The following is a 19578-nucleotide window of genomic DNA, read 5'->3' as shown; positions in this document are numbered from 1 at the left end:
ACCAACACACTCACTGGCAGATGCAGAGTGGAGCTCATAGAGTAAGGTACAGGAAGTCCCATAGACTTGCATAAGACTTTACACAAAAACTGTGACCCTAGGGGTGGGTTAGGCTTAATTCAACTATACTATACTTTTATTTGATCTATAAGTAACATGTACCAAGTTTTATTGAAATATCTCTAGAGGTTTGGAAGTGATGCTTGATCATACACACATACACAAACACCCATAGCAACCAATCAGATTGCTTCTTTCGTTTTGCAGAGGCCTTTTCAAAAATTAAAGAACAAATCTGATTGGTTGCTATGGGCAACTCAGCAACTTTTCCTCTGGACAGGTTTTGAGAAATACACACACACATATACGTATATACAGGGCCGGACTGGCTTACCAAGATACGGGGAATATTCTCGGTAGGCCACTGCCCTCCATAGTATATAGCCCAAATGCAACCTAATGAATTGTCAAAAGGTTTAATAAAAACAAACTCAATTCCAAAAACTGTTCCCTTTTTTTGCTAAATTTCTATGTTCCCTTATATGCACCATTATATATAGGTTCATGGATGAAATTTGATTTGTAGCCTCCAGAAAATGTGGTGAAAGAATTCATACAATACTCAAAGAACACCTTGGAGAAAATAGACAAAGCTCGGGCTGAAGGATCTTACCATCAGGTGTGTACATTGCTCCTTATCCCGACCAATTTTATCTCTATTAGGGTATGTTCACATGTGCGGATTTACAGCGTATTTTACACTGCAAATCCGCTGGTGAAGGCCCCGCTCTATGCTGGCTTCACATGTGCCTGCTTGTAGCAGCAATACGCCGCTACCAGCAGATACACTGTGATGTGCGAGTTGCAGTATACTCGCATATTGGGGGAGCTCTCTGCCTAGCTCAGAGAAGGGAGAGCGTCTGCGATGTGCAAGTATGCCACGCACATCGCTGCACTGTGTCTGCTGGTAGCGGCGTATTGCCGCTACCAGCAGGCACATATAAAGCCAGCATAGAGCAGGACCTTCACCAGCGGATCCGCAGCTAAATCCGCTGCAAAAATCCGCGCGTGTAAATGTACCCTTAGGCTGAGTTCACATCACGTTCTACCACGGTTTTAGGTCCGGTGGGAAAACCGCATACAGGCAAAAATGAAATACTTTACATACGGGCCACATATGGCAGGGATACGGGAGTGCCCGGTTTTAGCTCCCTCCAGCCATATGCGGTCCCGTATTGCCTAAAACGTGATGTGAACCCAGCCTTACAAAGGTATCATTTCCAGGGATCAAGTCCTGGAAAAAAAAAGTATGAGAACTTACCCAAGATTTCCACTCAAGAACTGGTCCTGCTGGAGTCCTGCTAATGGGAACAGTGTTGTAAGATCCACAGCATAGTTTTAACCATGTATAGCCACCAGCACTTCCACCGCTTCCCAGGGTGGAGATGGCCATAGGGACCTATCAATGATACATACTCTCAGCACTGTGGTTGGGTAGAGGAAGGATGGGGGTCTTTGTTGCTATACAATTTTCCATTGGATAATATCTACTTATTTACTAACATGCTCTCAAAATTTGGCGTTTATTTGGTGAAACTTTGCCGTGAATGTCTCAAGAGGCAGGAACCGGTCTTGGCAGACACCAATATCTACATGCTTCAGATCCTGAGCATAAACTCTGAGGTGCTGTCCTACCTCCAGATGTTTGAGGAAGCTGCCGAGAACGCCAAGAAAATGGTGGATGGTTATTTGTAAGTTGTAAAAGCTAATCCTTCAAGTGAATAAGAAATATGGTTTAAAAAAATAGGCATAAAAAATACATAATAAATGTATTATAAGATGGAAGATACACATGTTGCAAGCATAGGAGATCTGAACAGAAACCCCACAATGCAATTGCAGGTTGTTAATAAATTTCTATGACAGCTGTATGCCTTCTGATGCTCTGTTTTTCTGTCAGCTCGTACAGCACCGATTGAACTGTTCACTGCAATGCAACAGTATTGCATTGATCAATACATTGTAGATTGTTTTGATCAGTATAAACAATCTAATGGTTGCTTCTAAAAGTCCCATTTGCAACAAAATGGTGTACAACTACAGATCATAATGCAAAAAAATTTGCCCTCATGCAGCCTTCCAGTCCTGCTGTATGCTCCAGAGGAAGTTGTGTAGTTCTTTCCAGTCTGACTACAGTGCTCTTTGCTGACACTCTTTTTTTTATTATAAAAGTACAAAACTTATACAAAAACACAAAACAAGCTTAACCAGCTATAACATAAATAAGAAATACACTGGTACCAAAGAACAAAAACAAAACCCTGCCTAACCGGCCAGCCCAGCTTTGCAAAAACCTAAAATATGCCAACCCACCTAACCGAACCACCCTCACACGTATACCAAAAATGAACATAAAAATAGCGCTTGGCTTATCAAAATATGAAAATAAAATTTAGCACTACCTGGCTACAACTCAAAACCATCCATATTCGGGAAACACAAAAAAAAAAAAAAAAAAATACAAAAGCACAACTTGGCTTAGCAAAATATTAACATAAACATAAAATTTAGCACTACCTGGCTACAAAAAAAAATAAAAAAAAAATAAAATTTTATAAAATAAACAACGTAGCAACATGATAAAATCAAGTAAACCACGTAACATAATAACTGGTCCGACTGCCATGACTACTGTAATGTTGTAATATAGAAACAAAATGAAAACAATATGTAAACAATATACATACAAAATCACATGAACATAATAATATAGTATTTAACTAAAAATAAATATATATACACTAAAGAAAACCTACAAAAACAATAGAAAACCCTACCAAAATCCCTACACTAAAACTGTACCCTCTCCCACACCACCCCTCCTGCACATGGGTCAGAGTCCATACCGTTCGTACACAAAGTCCTGTCCCTAACTGACCCATGTCAGGTCCCCAAAAGAAAAGCAAACACCACCACCCACAAATACACCCTCCCCACCTAGCACTCCTCCCAACCAACTTACACACAAACTTATACACACTAACATATACACACTAAACCAAAGCTACCTTAGGCCCAAGTTTGGTCGCCTGTAAGCCCTTCATACCATATCAGCTTAAAACAAAACAAAAAGCTAGCGTGTGCATGCATTAGCCCACCACCAGGAAGAAGGATGGCAGACTTGATACATCAAAATAATTTTAAACTCTTTCCCTAACTCCCCCCTACAATTTTCCCTAATTCTATCCCTCCATTAAAACTGACCCTGCTCTCACCCTATCACTATCCCTATAACACTGCCCCTAACCAAAATAAAGGTACTCTGCCTAAAAAGGTCTAGTACCTAGGGCACATCAAAAGAAAAACCTCTCCACAGGAGAGAAGCCCTACTGGTACCAAGACTGCCATACTCCAAAGAGCTGATCTTCCCGAGGTCACCGGTGATATTCCTACAGACCTCCACCTCAGAGAGGATTTTCTGTTGGGTCGACACTAAACACCGTGCGTTCCACGTGTAGTACCTAACCACTAAACTAACTAAGAATAAAGTGCCCCGATCTCGGCCACCCAGGTTCCTGAATGCCCCATAAGCCCACTCCGGATAGGTTAGGCCGGCAAGTTGACTCCAGCCGATGGAAGCGCCCACCCTGTTGTAAACCCCTATATTAAAGGGACAATGAAGCAGGAAGTGGTCCATGCTTTCCAGCGTGTCCCCGCACTCTTCTCGGGGACATCCCCGGTCATCAGAGTTCCTGCACTTCAGGTTGTCCCTTACATATAGCTTCCCCTGAAAGCAGCGCCAGGCCAAGTCCCAAAACTTCTGGGGGATCCTTTTCATGTTTAAAAGGTACAACCCCACCCTCAGATCCCGACCTGGGCAGTCCCTGAGCGCCAGAGGCTTCTGGAAATGGGTCAACAGAACCCGTTTGTCAAGGAACTGCCTTGACTGGGTCCTGATCTCCCACACTCCCAGACCCCACCGACGTATCGCCTTCAGAGTCGGGGTAGCGTAAGCCGGAAGATATCCATGTGGTGTACGGAGGTCCTTCACTCGCCCTCCTCTCTCCCATTCCTGGAAGAAAGCCCGAAACCATTCCCTGCAGGAGAGTACCCACGGAGGAGCCCTCTCTTTCCAGAGGTTTGCGATGTTAGCTTTCAAGAAGGTGTTCGTAAAGAACACCACAGGGTTTACCATAGATAAACCCCCTAGTCTCCTCGTGTGGTACGTAACCTCCCTCCTGACTAGGTTCATCCTGTTCCCCCATAACAGTTGGAAAAACAGGCTGTAGATCCTAGTGTAGTAAGCCTCTGGCAAGATACATACGCTGCCCAGATAGATAAACAAGGGGAGCAGGTACGATTTGATCAGGTGTACCCTTTCCCTGAGGGTCATAGACCAACCCTTCCACTGGTCCACCTTCTGAGCGGCATCCTGGAGCTTACCATCCCAGTTTTTGGTGGGATAATCATCCTGGCCGAATGTGATGCCTAATACTTTTGCTGATTCTTGGGGCCCTGGAAGGGTGTCCGGGAGATCAAACGTGGGATCCCCCCCTCCCAGCCAGAGACTCTCACACTTATCCCGGTTGATCTTAGACCCGGATGCCTCCGAGTAGCAATCCACCTCCGACATCACCACATCGACCTCCTCCTGTGAGGAGACGAAAATAGTGACATCGTCAGCGTACGCCACCACTCTCTGGGTGACATCCAGCTCCGCCAGACTCATCCCGACTCCCGCCAACGGCCCACAATCTACCCTCCGGACGAAGGGATCGATTGCGAACACGTATAAAAGCGGGCTCAAAGGACAACCCTGATGGACTCCGGACCCCACCTCAAAAGATCGACCAGACCAACCGTTCACCAGCGGGAAACTCTCTGCCCCTGCATACAAGATCTTAAGCCAATTAACAAAAGTACTCGGTAAGCCATATCTCAGGAGGACGGACCAGAGGTACTCGTGGTTCACCCGATCAAACGCCTTGGCCTGATCCAGGGACAGCAAGTACCCCTTCCAGAAACCCGCACTACTCCGCTCCACTGCCTCCCTGACACTAAGGACAGCACTTAAGGTGCTTCGGCCTGGAACAGAGCAGTGCTGAGTCCCCGAAAGGAGCCGGGGTGCAAACTTCACCAGCCGATTAAACAGTATCTTGGCCAGAAGCTTCCTGTCCGTATTGAGAAGAGCTATGGGCCTCCAATTCTCAATTCGGCTGGGATCTTTACCCTTTGACAGAAGAATCAGGGCTGACCTCCTCATTGACTTCGGCAGAGTGCCCGAGGAGAGACACTCATTGAATACCTCAGTCAAGAGGGGAGCTAAAGACTCCTTAAAGGTCCTGTACCACTCGGATGTTAAGCCATCCGGACCTGGCGACTTCTTAGGGGCAAGCCCCTCGATCGCCAGTCTCACTTCCTCTTCCCTGATTTTTTCTGCCAAAACAACAAGAGAGGAGTCTACCCCTGGCTCAGGAATGGTTTCAGCCAGGAAAGCCGACATCCTGTCTCAATCTAGATCCTTCCTTCCCAAGAGGTGCAAATAGAAGGATCTGACGACCTCCAAGATCCCTGATCTGGACCGATTCAGAGATCCCGTACTATCAATCAGTCCTGAAATGACTTTACTACTCACTGACATCTTACAGTTTCTGTAAGGGTCGGGCGAGCGGTACTTCCCGAAATCCCTCTCAAAAACCAAAGATGCGTGCCTATCGTACTGACACCTCATCAGCAAGGATTTCACTCTGGAGATATCCTCTCGGCTACCTCCAGTCGAGACGAGAAGCTCGAGTTTCCTCCTCAGACCCTGATACAAGCGATACCTGTTCAGGGACCTGAGGCTCGAGAGCTGGCGGAAGAACCCCGCAACCCGCTTCTTGAATATCTCCCACCACTCCAGCTTATTACTACAAAGATCCAGTAAAGGTACCTGACTCTGAAGAAAATCCTCAAAGGACTGTCTTACCTCCGCTTCCTCCAGGAGGGACGAATTCAGCTTCCAATAACCTTTTCCCATCCGGGGGGTCTCTGAAACATTCAGGGAAAACAAAATCATACAGTGATCGGAGAACTCCACCTCAACCACGGACACTGCGGAAGAGACGGCTTCCTCCTTCAAATAAAACCTATGTATTCTAGAACTGCGACTACCTTGATGATAGGTGAAACCCGCGTGGCCCGAGGGGCTCCGGATGTGGGCATCCTCTAGGCGAGCTTCTCTAGTTATGCTAATCAGTGCCACACTATCGCAAGTCAGTGGACCATTGGAGCCTCTCCTATCTTGGGACCTCGTGACATTATTGAAGTCCCCTCCAAAGATCACCTGCCGACTCGTAAAAAGAAAGGGCTTAATCCTCATAAAGAGATCTTTACGGCCCCGCTTAGTTTGCGGGGCGTAGATGTTAATGAGTCGGAGCTCCTGTCCCTTCATGAAGACATCTAAGATCAGGCACCTCCCCATTTCTAATTCAATAACCCGTCGGCATTCAACAGGAGCGGTAAAAAGGACCGCCACCCCACTATACGACTCAGCCGCAAGAGACCAGTGGGAGGGGCCGCGCCTCCACTCTCTCCTGGCTTTTACCAGGGAGGCTAGATCTGACAACCTGGTCTCCTGCAGATACAAAATGTCGGCTTCAACATGGCCGAGAAAATCAAAGGCTGCAAATCTAGTCGTATCCGACTTTATGCTGGCACAATTAATAGATGCCAGCGTCAATGGGGTGAGTGCCGCCATACAGGGTGATTGAATTAGATGGCCTCACCCTTTATTTCTTTTTCCCCTTCTTTTTAGCCCCCTCATCCCCCGAAGACGACGAAAGGGCAGGACCACTCTTACATCTTTTTTTAGACTCCGATTGGTCCATAAGGTCACCGTGTCCGTCCAGCCCCGGTCTAGCCCTGCCCTCTGAGGAAGGTGCCTCGACAGGACAGGGCCCAGTTCCCCCCAGAGGCTCTTTCTCCCGAGGCACCCCGCCCTCACCTTCCCCCTCCAAGGAGGGGGAGGAGATGGTATCGAGGACGAGGTACCGGTTTGACAGGTCAATCAGAGGGGGGGCAGCCAGGCTTCTGCTTTGGACCTGGCCCGTAGTACCAGGAGCTTCAGAGGGCTCTGACCTCTTCTTTCTCCCTTTCCTATTGCCCTTTTCTTTCTTTTTGGGCCTCACCCCACTCTCCTCATCCACACTTTCATAGTGGGAGGAATCGGAAGCGTCGGCCATATTGCTTTCCTCTCTGTGAAGTCTCCTGATCTCCTCATCCAGCACATTCTCCACCAGGGCTTCAGCAGTTACAGGGCCAGCTTCAGGAGCAGGGACTGAAGCTACCCCCGCCACCTGGGCACTCTCCAGCTCCCTACTCCTTCTACGATTTTCCTCCCGCCTTAGTTTGGCAGGGCCCTTTTTCCTCCTCACTAGCCCTGTTGCGCCCCCATCCCTGCCCGTACCCTCCCCAGCCGAGGCAACTTCACAGCTCTCCTCAGCTGGAGCGGCCGCTGCATGGGCGAAGGCGCTAGGACAACGGCTGAAAGGGTGTCCGAGGACACCACACAGGTGGCACCGGATCTGCCGACAGGATGCGGCCAGATGACCCACCCCACCACACAAAGCGCAGACCTGCACAGTACAGGCTGCGCTAAAGTGGGTGGGGCTGCCACACCTGTGACAGACCTTAGGCTGCCCCTGGTAGAAGACCTGGATCCTATCACGTCCAAGGAAGGCGGCTGACGGAATGTGGGCAACCGTACTCCCTGAACGCTTGAGTTTGACGGAAAACGTCCAGGCCCCGGACCAGATCCCGTGCTCATCCAAGTTTTTCTTGGGCATGTCCGTCACATCCCCATACCGTCCGAGCCAGGTCATGATATCATAACAAGAAAGTGACTCGTTACGGGTCAAAACGGTCACCTTCTTGACAGCATTCTGACGGGAAATCGCCTTTACGGCGAACTCCCGCCAGCCGGGCTCGTTTTTTGCCACTTCGTAGTTTGACCAGAAGAGTTCGAGACCCTCTGGCCGAACAAAACTGACATCAAACTCAGACGAACCGTAGGGGTGGATCAGGGCAAAGATGTCACATGCCCTGAATTCCATCTGGAGGAGGAGCTCAACCACTTTAGCGCGAGGCGGGCACGCATCCTCGCCCCTCCAAATCAGACGGACCACATTCCTACGGTTATTGTCCTGCCCGGTTGTCGGGAGGGACCAGACCACCTCCCCATTCCGCTCTCGGAAAGCCCTCAAACCGTGCCTCTCTATCCAGAAAGACAGGTCGACCTCACCCCTCCCCTCTACCTGGATCGACCTGTCGCCCCTACGCAGAGCCTCCAGGAGGCGCTGTTGCAAGTGGCCTCCAGAGCCGGCCGGAGACGGGGACCCCCCTGAACCCCCGGCAGCGACATTAGCATAACTTCTAGGAGCAGTCACTACCGGGGGGGGGGCAGCCGGACCAGACCCAGACCCATCAGTACAGCCACTCACACCACTACTCCCATCTTTATTCCCATCCATACCAGACTTCCCATTCTTACCACTACTACTCCCACCATCATTCACTCCACTTACACTCCTCACATCCACAGCTCTACTACACTCAGCATTCTCACATCCTCCACTCTTTTCCTGCCTAATGGATTCTGGGCTGGCTGGGACCTGTAGTACTGCTGGTCTTATTATGGTTTTCTGTGCTGGGGTCGATGCTGCTGCTGCCGGGGTCGACACTGATGACTCCTCCTCCATATGCGATGACACCTCCTGAGTCTGGGGCTGCCCCTCAAAGCGCACCCCAGCTCCTCCCACAGCGCCATCGCTTGGTTTGCCTAACCACACAGGCTCTGCAGGGGATATCGGTGCCCGGACACTCCCCCCCCTCACAGAGGAGTGCCCCGCAGCACCCACAGAACACACAGTACTCGGGGGACCGCCCCCCGAGCACACAGACACTCCGCTCTCCGCCACCGGTGCCCGGACACTCCCCCCCCCTCACAGGGGAGTGCCCCGCAGCGCCGGTAATGCCCACAGTTCTCGGGGAACCGCCCCCCGAGAACACAGCAGCAAAACTCGCCTCTGGCACTGGGACACGCCCCTCGCCACCCTGACTGCTGGAAAGGGACAAACATGTACTTTACTGTCTCCTGAGTCTTCTGCTTCTTACGCTTTACTGCCACATCATCACACTGGTCATCTCCAAAGGTAAAGTTCTGGAGGTGGGCTGGGGACTCCTGCATAACAATCGCCCTCAGTAATCCCCCAGCCTCACTCTCCAGTTCATCCTCCTCGCTCTCACTTAATGGAAGCGCCACCTGGGCTGGCTCTATGTAGCTGTCCTGGGTGTTATAGGGAGTAGCTACAGGCAAGACATCCATTTCCACCACTTGTGCTCTTTCTCCCACATTCTCCTCCTCCTTCTTCTTTATGCCTTCACCATCCACACTTTCTTCACCGCCACTACTCTCCCCATCATCCACCTCCACCTTACCTGGGGATTTCATGGCGGCAAACCGGTTGTTGTTCTGAAGCTTCTCCTTGAAGAGACCGCTCCCCTCCAAGATCTCTGCTCTCCTCTCCTCCAGCTGCACAATCTCAGCCTTCGGTGCTGAGATCTTTCTTCTTAGCTCTGGTCTGCTCTTTTTGGGCGCAGTGTTCACCAGATTCTGAGCCCCTTGCAGATCTTGTCTGGCCAACTTCAGCTCCTTGCCACAGCGATCATATTCAGCAAACCGCGCGGCCATGCGGGAGCAGTAGGTGGCGCTGGACTCCTTGGGCCCTCTCTCTGCCCACAACTCCACACTTCTCCTTCTTGCTTTTCTTTCACCAGTCCTCTGGCTGGCAACCGTTGCCGGGGGTGTAGAGCCTGCATTGCTGCAGACTCTGCCAGATCTTCTCCCCCCGGCCGGAATGGCTGTTGCTGTTTGCTCTCCACCCCCCGCCAGCCTTGAAGAACGGGAGGTGGAGGCCAGGGACACCATGCAGGAAGGCTCTCCCGAGGAGGCTGCCACACTCCTGGGGAGGCTGATGAAACACCTGCTCTGGTCTGCTGGAAGTCTCTGGAGCTCACACAAAGAGACACACCTGAATGAGCTGCACACTGAACTGCTCTGAACTACAGGAAGTGCTCTCTGCTGACACCTCTGTCCATGTCAGGAACTGTCCAGAGCAGGAGAGGTTTGCTATGGGGATTTGCTCCTGCTCTGGACAGTTCCTGATACGGACAGAGGTGACAGCAAAGAGCACTGTGATCAGACTGTAAATAACTACACAACTTCCTCTGGAGCATACAGCAGCTGATAAGTACTGGAAGCTGATTAGGATTTTTAAATAAAACTTATTTACAAGTGTTTGTAATTTTCTGGCATCAGTTGATTAAAAAATATTTCCCCTCAGGAGTACCCCTTTAATAGAATGGTAATAATATATATTTTTTAGTTTGGTTATACTGACTAGTGTTGAGCGACATAGGCCATATTCAAATTCGCGATAATTCGCGAATATATGGCCGAATATTAGTCATATATTCGTCATATATTCGCGTTTTATTTTCGCATATGCGAAAATTAGCATATGCTAAAATTAGCATATGCGAAAAAAAGCAAATGCAAATTTTAACATATGCGAAAATTCATATGCCAGTCTCACACAGTAGTATTAGAGCCTTCTTTACACCACACAAGCTGGAAGCAGAAAGGGATGATCACTGTGATGTGTAATATGAAAAAAAAAAAGTACGGAATCGCGAATATATAGTGCTATATTCGCGAATATTCGTGAATTCGCGAATATGCAATATTCGCGAATAAAATTTGCATTGCGAATATTCGTGAGCAACACTAATACTGACATGTATACTGTAAGTGGATAGTGGTCTACGTGGTAAGTAGGCCAAAAACTAGAACTGATGCTCTGCAATGATACATTTATCTCTCATGAAGATGAGAGACATATAAAATAATTGACCAGCTTACGGATGTGGAATCATGCTTTGGAACCTTTTGGCAACTGGTGTATTAAAGGGTACCTTTCATAAAAAAAAAAACTTTTGATATATTATAGATTAATGTATGAAGAATAACTTTCCAATTGCATGTTATTAAAAAATATGCTTCTTTCTATTTAATTTTCCACTTAAAAAATATGACCACTAGAGGTCTCCCTATCAGTCCTGGCCGCAAGCCCTTTTTTTTTTTATAGATTTCGGACTCATGCTGGAGTCCTAAATCTCAGACTGGAGCCGGGACACAGACAAACTCAGCACTGCTCCCTGCCTGTCAATCAGCCAGGCAGGAGCCAGTACTGTGCTCGTAGCACAGCAGGGCATACTCCTGACTCTTCCTTACTGCATGCCCTCATTCATTTTACTATCTAAGCTCCGATCTTTCTTCTCTTTGCACATGAAGTTGTAAACAGAGAGGAGAAGATTCAGAGTTGCCAGCTGAGCTTGTCTGTGTCCCGACCTCAGATTTAGGACTCCAGCATGAGTCTGAAATCTATAAAAAGGGCTTGCGGTTAGAACTGGTAGGGAGACCTCTAGTGGTAATTTTTTTCAAAGTAAAAAATAAATAGAAAGAAGCATATTTTTTTAATAACATGCAATTGGAAAGTTATTCTGCATAACTTAATCTATAATATATCAAAAGTTTTTTTTGATGAAAATTACCCTTTAAAATACAAATATATAAGGTGAGGCGCTTTTACTAATAATCACTTTATTTCCAACAGGAAAATATACCATCCAAACAATGCCCAGCTTGGGATGGCCATAATGAGGGCTGGGGTCACACATTGGCATGCTGGACTCATTGAAGTTGGCCATGGGATGATCTGCAAGGCTTTTGCTATCCTCCTTATTACTCATGGACCCTCTCACCCTATTACCAAAGATCTGGAGGTGAGTCCGTTATATCTGTCACTGAGCTTATATACAAGTTATAGGCCAAAGAGCGATCCCATGTGAGTTCTGATGGTCCTCTGGTAGCCAGTTATTGGGCATTGCATTGATTGGCATAGGTGATTATATTGTGAGTAGATAGGAGTGGTAACATCTCTATTGTCTCTCTATAGGCGATGCGTGGTCAGACAGAAATGGAGCTGAGGATGTTCCGGGAGAATGAATATGTCTATTACAAGATGAGAGAAGCCGCTCTCTCCAACAAACCCTTTCAGGTTATGGAAGAGCCAGCAAATGAGGCTCCACCAGCCATCTTCAATAAGAAACCATAGGCAGACATGACCCCTCCATTCTTCTGATCCTTCCATCCCTGACCAGTGTCCAATCCACAGTGCAGATCTATCAAGACGCTACCACAACGAGAAGAAATATCTATTGATATACAAATGTACAGGCTTGATCTGCTTGGAGTGTTAAAGAGGTACTCCACTGGAAAACATTATTTTTAAATCAACTGGTGCCAGAAAGTTAAACAGATTTGTATATCACTTCTATTTAAAAATCGTAACCCTTCCAGTACTTATCAGCTGCTGTATGTCCCAGAGGAAGTTCTTTTCTTTTTGAATTTCCTTTCTGTCTGACCACAGTGCTCTCTGCTGACATCTTTGTCCATTTTGGGAACTGTCCAGAGTAGAAGCAAAGCCCCACAGCAATCCTCTCCTGCTATGGACAGTTCCTAAAACGGGCAGAGGTGTCAGCAGAGAGCACTGTGGTCAGACAGAAAGGAAATTCAAATAGAGGAGAACTTCCTGTGGAACATACAGCAGCTGATAAGTTCTGGAAGGATTAAGATTTTTTAATAGAAGTAATTTACAAATCTGTTTAACTTTCTGGCACCAGTTGATTAAATTTTTTTTTCCAGGGGAGTACCCCTTTAAAGGGGTACTCCACTGCCCCAGCGTTCGGAACAAAATGTTGCGAACGCTGGGGCAGTGGAGTACTCCTTTAAGTAATATATGAAGCCAATGTCTGTAAATGATTAGTTGATGTTTTCGATGCTCAATAAAGATGGTCTATTCATTTCTATTTATTTCTAGGGTCTGGCCGTACACCTGGGGCATCTCAAAATGGATGTCTTTTTTCTATTTACCATTCAGATCAGCAGAGGTGTTGCTAGGTCTCCAAACGATGTGGGGCTAAACCCTGTTGGGTGTGGCTATGTGAGGATAGGGTTGCCACCTTGCTGGTATTTTACCGGCACAGCCAGTATTTTGCCCACCTTGACGGTATTTTTATACTAGAAATAACGGCACTGCACAAAGAACTTCTTAACAGGTCTGTATAATAGTCACTTGGTCATAAGTCATGTACCCCTATTCATTGTATAGCCAACAAACTAAGCAAGAAAGTCTTGTAAATGTTATATTTGTCTAAAAGTGTTTTATGGTCTTTGAGATGGTCATATTAGATCCTAGGGAAGGTTTGTAGATGGGGGCAAAAGTGCCAAAGCTTTCTAGGCAACTCCAGATTTTTAATGTTTCTATAGGGTCAGAGACAAACAACTAGAAAGTAACTTTAAAGATGACCTGTCATGATCTTGTTAAATGTTATTATCCTCCCAGTTCACTGCCTCCATCATGATAAACCACCTCCTGCCTCAATTTTTAATTTAATATTTTTTAGTTTTCTACCTTGATATTGCTCTGTATTGTGGTAGGGCCTTGGGGGTGTAGTGTGGTTGGGGTGTTGCTTCGGTATATGAGGGGTTAATTTAACCCCTGTCAATCGTGACGCCGGGGTGAGGGTTAATACGCTGAGGTAAATCTTCGGCCTATCGCCACCCTTCCCAGAAATGATAGGTGCGTGCTTAAAGGAATGAAGGTCCACAATAGAGATGAAATTGAACTTGTATAAACTTTACTGAGGTACTTGCGGTACATCCAATTAACAGCAACAGTCTTAGCAATACAGTCTCTATGTAGTGCGGCAGTGATTGACAGATGCTGGGGACCATTGACTTATCCAAAGGACTAGTAGAATTAGGATTGATACAGAGATCCGTTCAGATTTAGGGGTCTGTTTGGGTCCGGTGATCTTGCAGACTTAACAGGGATTGAGATAACTCACAGTTTTGCAAGATGGCCGTTGCCGCAAGGCTTGGACCTGGTCACTGCTGACGACAGCTGCGCAGATCCTCCTCTATCAGCAGCCCACGAGGAAAGAGAGCGAGTAATGGCCGCCGCTCCCTTATATGGGCAGGGCCGTTTTGGATTGGTCCGTGTCAGCTGTCACTCACCGTTACAATGCATGGTGGGCGATCACCTGACTTCCTCCAAAGGTCCCTGAACCATAAACCATAGAGTTTTGGAACGCATCACGTGACCCGCAGGTCCTGCGACACTACAACAAGGTAAGTACACTTTATTTACATATTTACACATTGAATTTGAATAATTTTAACTATTAAAGGGGTGACAAGGGGCTAACTATAGATGAGGACCCCACCGGTACCTAGGGACTCTGACTTTGAGTACCTCACCACAAGGTAATGGATGCAATCCGGTACCGGGATACCACAAACCCCCTTACTTAAAACAAGTCGACCCCAACGCCTGTCCCCTAAGGTAGAGGAACTAGGGCAGGTAGAACAGGATTGCTAACTAGACAGAATCTATATCCTGACAAAACTTTTAGAACACATTAGGTACTTTTAAACCTACCAGATATTCTTTTTTTCTAGGCATTTTAAATATTTTTAGACTAGTAATCCTACTAGACACTTATAAAGGCTTCCTGGACAATTATGAAGCTATCTAGACCTTTAGTTTCTAGCTTCTTAGACATTTTAATTAAGCTTACTATACATTCTAAGCTTACTAAACAATTAGGCAGCTATCTGACATTTAGTTGCTAGCTCCTAAAACATTTTGTTTTAGCTCTCTACACATTTTACGAGGCTAACTAGACATTAGTACAGCTCTGTATACATTTAGCTTCAAGCTGACTAAACAATTTTATTATCTTACACAATTTTTTTCTTTTTGCCAACAATGCGTTACCTGTTAGTACACGAAAGGTATACTGGCTAGCCGGAAGCTAGGTCACAGTAAGACTGGCTGCTAGGGTCTATCCGCTACACGCTACTTACCCCTAGAGCACTTCAAAATAACCTATCAAGGTTACCTTTAGAACTACATGTTTAATTCTATACTCGCAAGAGCACCTACTGGCCAGGTAGAGCATCTCACACACGCAATACAGAGAAGAGAAATATGAGTGTACCTAACAGTGGCAGGAATTGGGCTACAATTCCTAAGTGTTTTCTTGAAATGTGAGATACATTTTGTTTTTGTGTATGTACCGAAGTAGAATGAGGTAGTACATTTAAGTGAGTAGTCTAGAGTACTATGTGTGCAAGTACTATCTTAAGGGTAGGTTACCCTATTATTTTTATTGAGACAGGTGCTAGCGATTGGCGACTAGAAACAATGTCACTCTCGGAGGAGCCAAGAGATTCACCCATTGAGCAACTACTAAAACACCTTTGAGCATTTTTATACCTTTGTATGTACATGTGTACAAGTATTATCTACATTTTTGTGTTTGGTGTACACGTGCATATAGCGGGCTATTTTCTGTGTACAACCTTTACTTACTTTTTATGTACACAGACATGAAGCTACTTTTCTTGTGTACAAGAACCATATACATTTTTATGATACATTTATTAACACTCCAACAAGGTTCAGGCACATACACCTGATAAGTGCAACATTTAGCAGAGAGTCCCATAAATATAGGGTTATGTACATAAAACGGACGTGTAAGGATCTGCAGTCCACCTACAGTAGGAGTCTATGGGAAACACGGCTTTACCACACTTACAAATCTCCTACTGGCTAGGAGTCTCTTGACCTGATGATCAGGCACAAAGCTTAATGGTTACGTTAATGAACTTAAAACTGGAACAATCTTAGCACAGTCCTGCTAGGCACATGTCTTGAACTTTTCTGTTACTGAAAAATAAAAGTGGTTAACAAGAGAAACAACAGGACATTACTTTAGAGTCTCTTTAGAGGATGTTCTTCCTCACTCTTCTTGTGCCTCTCTGGGTTCCCCTATATCTGCCAAAATTTGGAGCAGGGGAGGAGTTAATGTAACTCTCCCACACCACATTGGTGAAAGTAGAATGGGCAACAGTAGGATTTAAGGTGACCAGAGGCTCACTGGCCGGAATGTAAATGGGGCAATAGGGCTTGAGCACCATCTCCAAATTAGGAGTGGGCCAAAACACTTTCGCCGGTACCCTGGAAGCAGGCAAACTCTCCATGTCAGAAGAGGGGCTTGGTACATACGTCGGTACCTGTGCAGGAGGCAAACTCTCATTGCTCCGAGAGGGCCTAGGTACATGCGTTGATACCTCTGGAACAGACAAACTCTCATTGCTCCGAGAGGGTCTAGGTACAGTCTTTGTTGCCCGAAATTTAGGCTTACTTTCTTGAACTTGCGCAGGACTTGGCACTTTACTGTACACAGAAGATGATTGATGCTGTAGAGGTTCCTCCTCCTTGAGTACGTTGGTGGAGGCATCAGGAGCAGACTATTTCTGCCTCAGGTTGAAAGGATCCGATTCCCAATCTGTAGACGGAAAGTATTTGAAGGGAAGCTGTGTTGGGGCTGTTGGTCTTGTGACCGCTGCAGTCCATTCTCCACACAGGCTCTGGACGGGGGTGTACTCCACAATTTCACCCACCTCCAAGGAGTAGAACTTTTTATGGAGATATGGCCTCTGTACTGCTCGCCGGTTTACGAGGATGGTTTGCCCTGTGTGGCAATCTAGGAGTGTCCCATAACCTCTGACCTTGTCGAACTTGGCCACAGTTGCTCTTCGCCGTTCTAGAGGCTCCTCCCCTTCTCGGGGATGGTCCCATTTGCGGATGAATAAAGCTTCCATTTCTTTAGTATTCTCCTGGTAGCGAATTCTTTCCTCAGGAGGCAAATGCACATGCTTAGGGGCGTACAGTTCTCTCTGTTGGGCCTTTAATCTGTCCATTAGTTCAGCCAGCTCGGCTTCTTGACGGGCCCTTTCCCTCTATGTGCAGCTGGAATTGGTGGGAGTGGCTTCCCAGGTATAGGTTGAAGAACCGCGTGCATATACTCAATGAGTCCCAGCTCGTCCCCTAAGATCCACTGGGGCAATTCTGGTGAGCATGGTCGTGCACTTGGCAAAGTAGATAGAGGTATTTTAGCTGCAGGGCTGGAGGACCTCTGGGGGGGTACTCACTGCAGACTCCTCCGATGGGATCTCAGCCCACGAGTCCCAAGTTCTGTAGTGAGGGGACAGTCTCACCGGCGATGCACCTCCAGGTGTCCCTGCGCTTGTCGTCATCACCATGCAATGGGGGAAGAGTGCAGGCCCCCTATTCATCTAATGACAACCGCTGCAGACGGTCAGCAAGTTCTTGGAAAAGTCGGGCTGCGACTGCCACAACTTTCCGCTGTTCCGGCGCCATTTTCCCATCTTCACCATGTGGAATGCTGCTCTCCGCCTTGTCTGTACTCTCCGGCTCCCTGTGCAGACTGAAGAGGTCGCTGTGCGTGGCGTCTTTTATAGTGGGTTTCTCCAAAATGGCGGCCGGCAGGAAGGACCTCATCGGTGCAGCCCCGACTTCCGGTCCCTCCAGAGACGACTCCTGTATCTCCAAGTTCCCTTTTGGCTGCGATACAGCAACTTGGCAGCCACGCCCAGGGGCTTCTTCGCGTGCTTTTCCGGCAGCAGTTTAGCTCCGCCTGTGCTGACCGGACCAGAGGATCGCAGCATGAACTCATTGCGCAGTTTACATTGCATCTTAGTTGCAGATAACTTTTCGTCTCCCCCCCTTACTTTTCTCTTGGCCCCTTTGTATGGCACACGGACACCGCTCCCGTACACAACAAAACGGTTCACAGCACATGAATAAAGTTCGTTACTTGGGGGGGAGTACACCTTCACTAGTGGCAACAGTAGTAGGCACACACCCGAATCCTGTTCGTGCGACGCCAAAAAGGCTTTGTGGTAGGGCCTTGGGGGTGTAGTGTGGTTGGGGGGTTGCTTTGGTATATGAGAGGTTAATTTAACCCCTGTCACTCGTGACGCCAGGGTGAGGGTTAATACGTTGAGGTAAATCTTCGGCCTATCGCCACCCTTCCTATAAACGATAGGTGCATGCTTAAAGGAATGAAGGTCCACAATAGGGATGAACTTTAACTTGTATAAACTTTACTGAGGTACTTGCGGTACATCCAATTAACAGCAACAGTCTTAGCAATACAGTCTCTATGTAGTGCGGCAGTGATTGACAGATGCTGCGGACCATTGACTTATCCAAAGGACTAGTAGAATTAGGAATGATGCAGAGATCCGTCCGGATTTAGGGGTCTGTTTAGGTCTGGTGATCTTGCAGACTTAACAGGGATTGAGATAACTCACAGTTCTGTACGAAGGCCGTTGCCGCAAGGCTTGGGCCTGGTCACTGCTGACGACAGCTGCGCAGATCCTCCTCTATCAGCAGCCCACAAGGAAAGTGAGCGAGTAATGGCCGCCACTACCTTATATGGGCAGGGCCGTTTTGGATTGGTCCGTGTCAGAACTCATTGCTCTAGACCCTCGGACTCATTTTTATAAAGCCTATGTTGCATAACTATATCAGTCCATGGCCCACACACAATCTGATCTGGTCGGATAACTTTCCACCCCTCTGCTGTGTCCTCAACTTACAGTCCTTACTTCACTATACCTTGTATATTTGTGCTTGGCTGCTTTTCCCCTTTGAAAAAATGACCACTAGGGGTCTCCCTACCAGTCCTTTTTTTTTTTTATAGATTTCAGACTCATGCAGGAGTCCTAAATCTCAGACCGCTGTCGGAACACAGACAAACTCAGCACTTCTCCCTGCCAGGGAGCAGTGTGGAGCTTGTCTGTGTCCCGGCTGCAGTCTGAGATTTAGGACTCCTACATGAGTCTGAAATCTAAAAAGGACTGGTAGGGAGACCCCTAGTGGTCATTTTTTCAAAGTGGAAAATTAAATAGAAAGGCATATTTTTTAATAACATGCTATTGGAAAGTTATTCTGCATACATTAATCTATAATATATCTAAAGTTTTTTTGATGAAAGGTACCATTTAAGAGTGAGAAGCAGTGTAAACCGGGTGACCCTGCCTGCCCAATGGGAACCCCTAAATTCGTTAGTATATAGTGTAGTGGGGAAGGAGTTTAGTGCAAGTCACTGGTGTGTGCTGAGCTCCAGTGTGGAAAGGAGGTGAAGTTGTGTGTGGAGAAATCCTGAGGGAAGCCTAAGAAAATCTCTTCTTAAGTCAACCCAGCCATTCGCAAGTGTTCCCCCTGTACAACAGAAAGTCAAGCCCTGGTGGTGAAGGTAATTGGACATTGTCAGAACCCTAGCCGGCTTGGAGAATCTACAGTCTCTAAGCTCAAGTCAGTATTAATCACGTGGGTGAAAAGCACCATAAGTTCCAGCAAGGCAACAGGGCTCCTAAAGGGTTACACTGCAACTCTTCCACTCCATACTGTCTGTGTAATACCATTTGCAGCCTGCTCAGTAAAAGTTATACATAACGCAACGTTGGTGAGTTTCTTTGCTCCCTGTGTCTGGCCCAGGAGAAGCTGTCTCCACCTCGGACTGTGTGTAGGCTAA

The 19578-nt window shown here is 47.1% G+C and overlaps 1 protein-coding gene across 1 annotated transcript; it reads left to right on the top strand.

Moving 5' to 3' along the window:
• Positions 1-1563: 1563 nt before the first annotated feature.
• LOC130288242 (histone-lysine N-methyltransferase SMYD1-like) lies at positions 1564-12267 on the top strand. Its single transcript, XM_056537456.1, has 3 exons — positions 1564-1751; positions 11715-11883; positions 12057-12267. Exons 1-3 carry the CDS (start codon positions 1564-1566, stop codon positions 12213-12215), a joined length of 516 nt encoding a protein of 171 aa, XP_056393431.1. The 3' UTR covers positions 12216-12267.
• Positions 12268-19578: the final 7311 nt, after the last annotated feature.

The sequence above is a fragment of the Hyla sarda genome, chromosome 1 (genome assembly GCF_029499605.1).
Source record: "Hyla sarda isolate aHylSar1 chromosome 1, aHylSar1.hap1, whole genome shotgun sequence".
NCBI lineage: Eukaryota > Metazoa > Chordata > Amphibia > Anura > Hylidae > Hyla > Hyla sarda.
Note: the sequence above shows the minus strand (reverse complement) of the source record. Positions and strands in the feature narration are given on the sequence as shown.

What these genes read in the sequence shown, in the direction of transcription:
- LOC130288242 (XM_056537456.1), top strand. Translation starts at nt 1,564, where the DNA reads ATGCTCTCAAAATTTGGCGTTTATTTGGTGAAACTTTGCCGTGAATGT. An exon ending in AAAATGGTGGATGGTTATTT is followed by an intron (nt 1,752 to 11,714) that starts GTAAGTTGTAAA and finishes TATTTCCAACAG; the next exon opens with GAAAATATACCATCCAAACA. An exon ending in CTATTACCAAAGATCTGGAG is followed by an intron (nt 11,884 to 12,056) that starts GTGAGTCCGTTA and finishes GTCTCTCTATAG; the next exon opens with GCGATGCGTGGTCAGACAGA.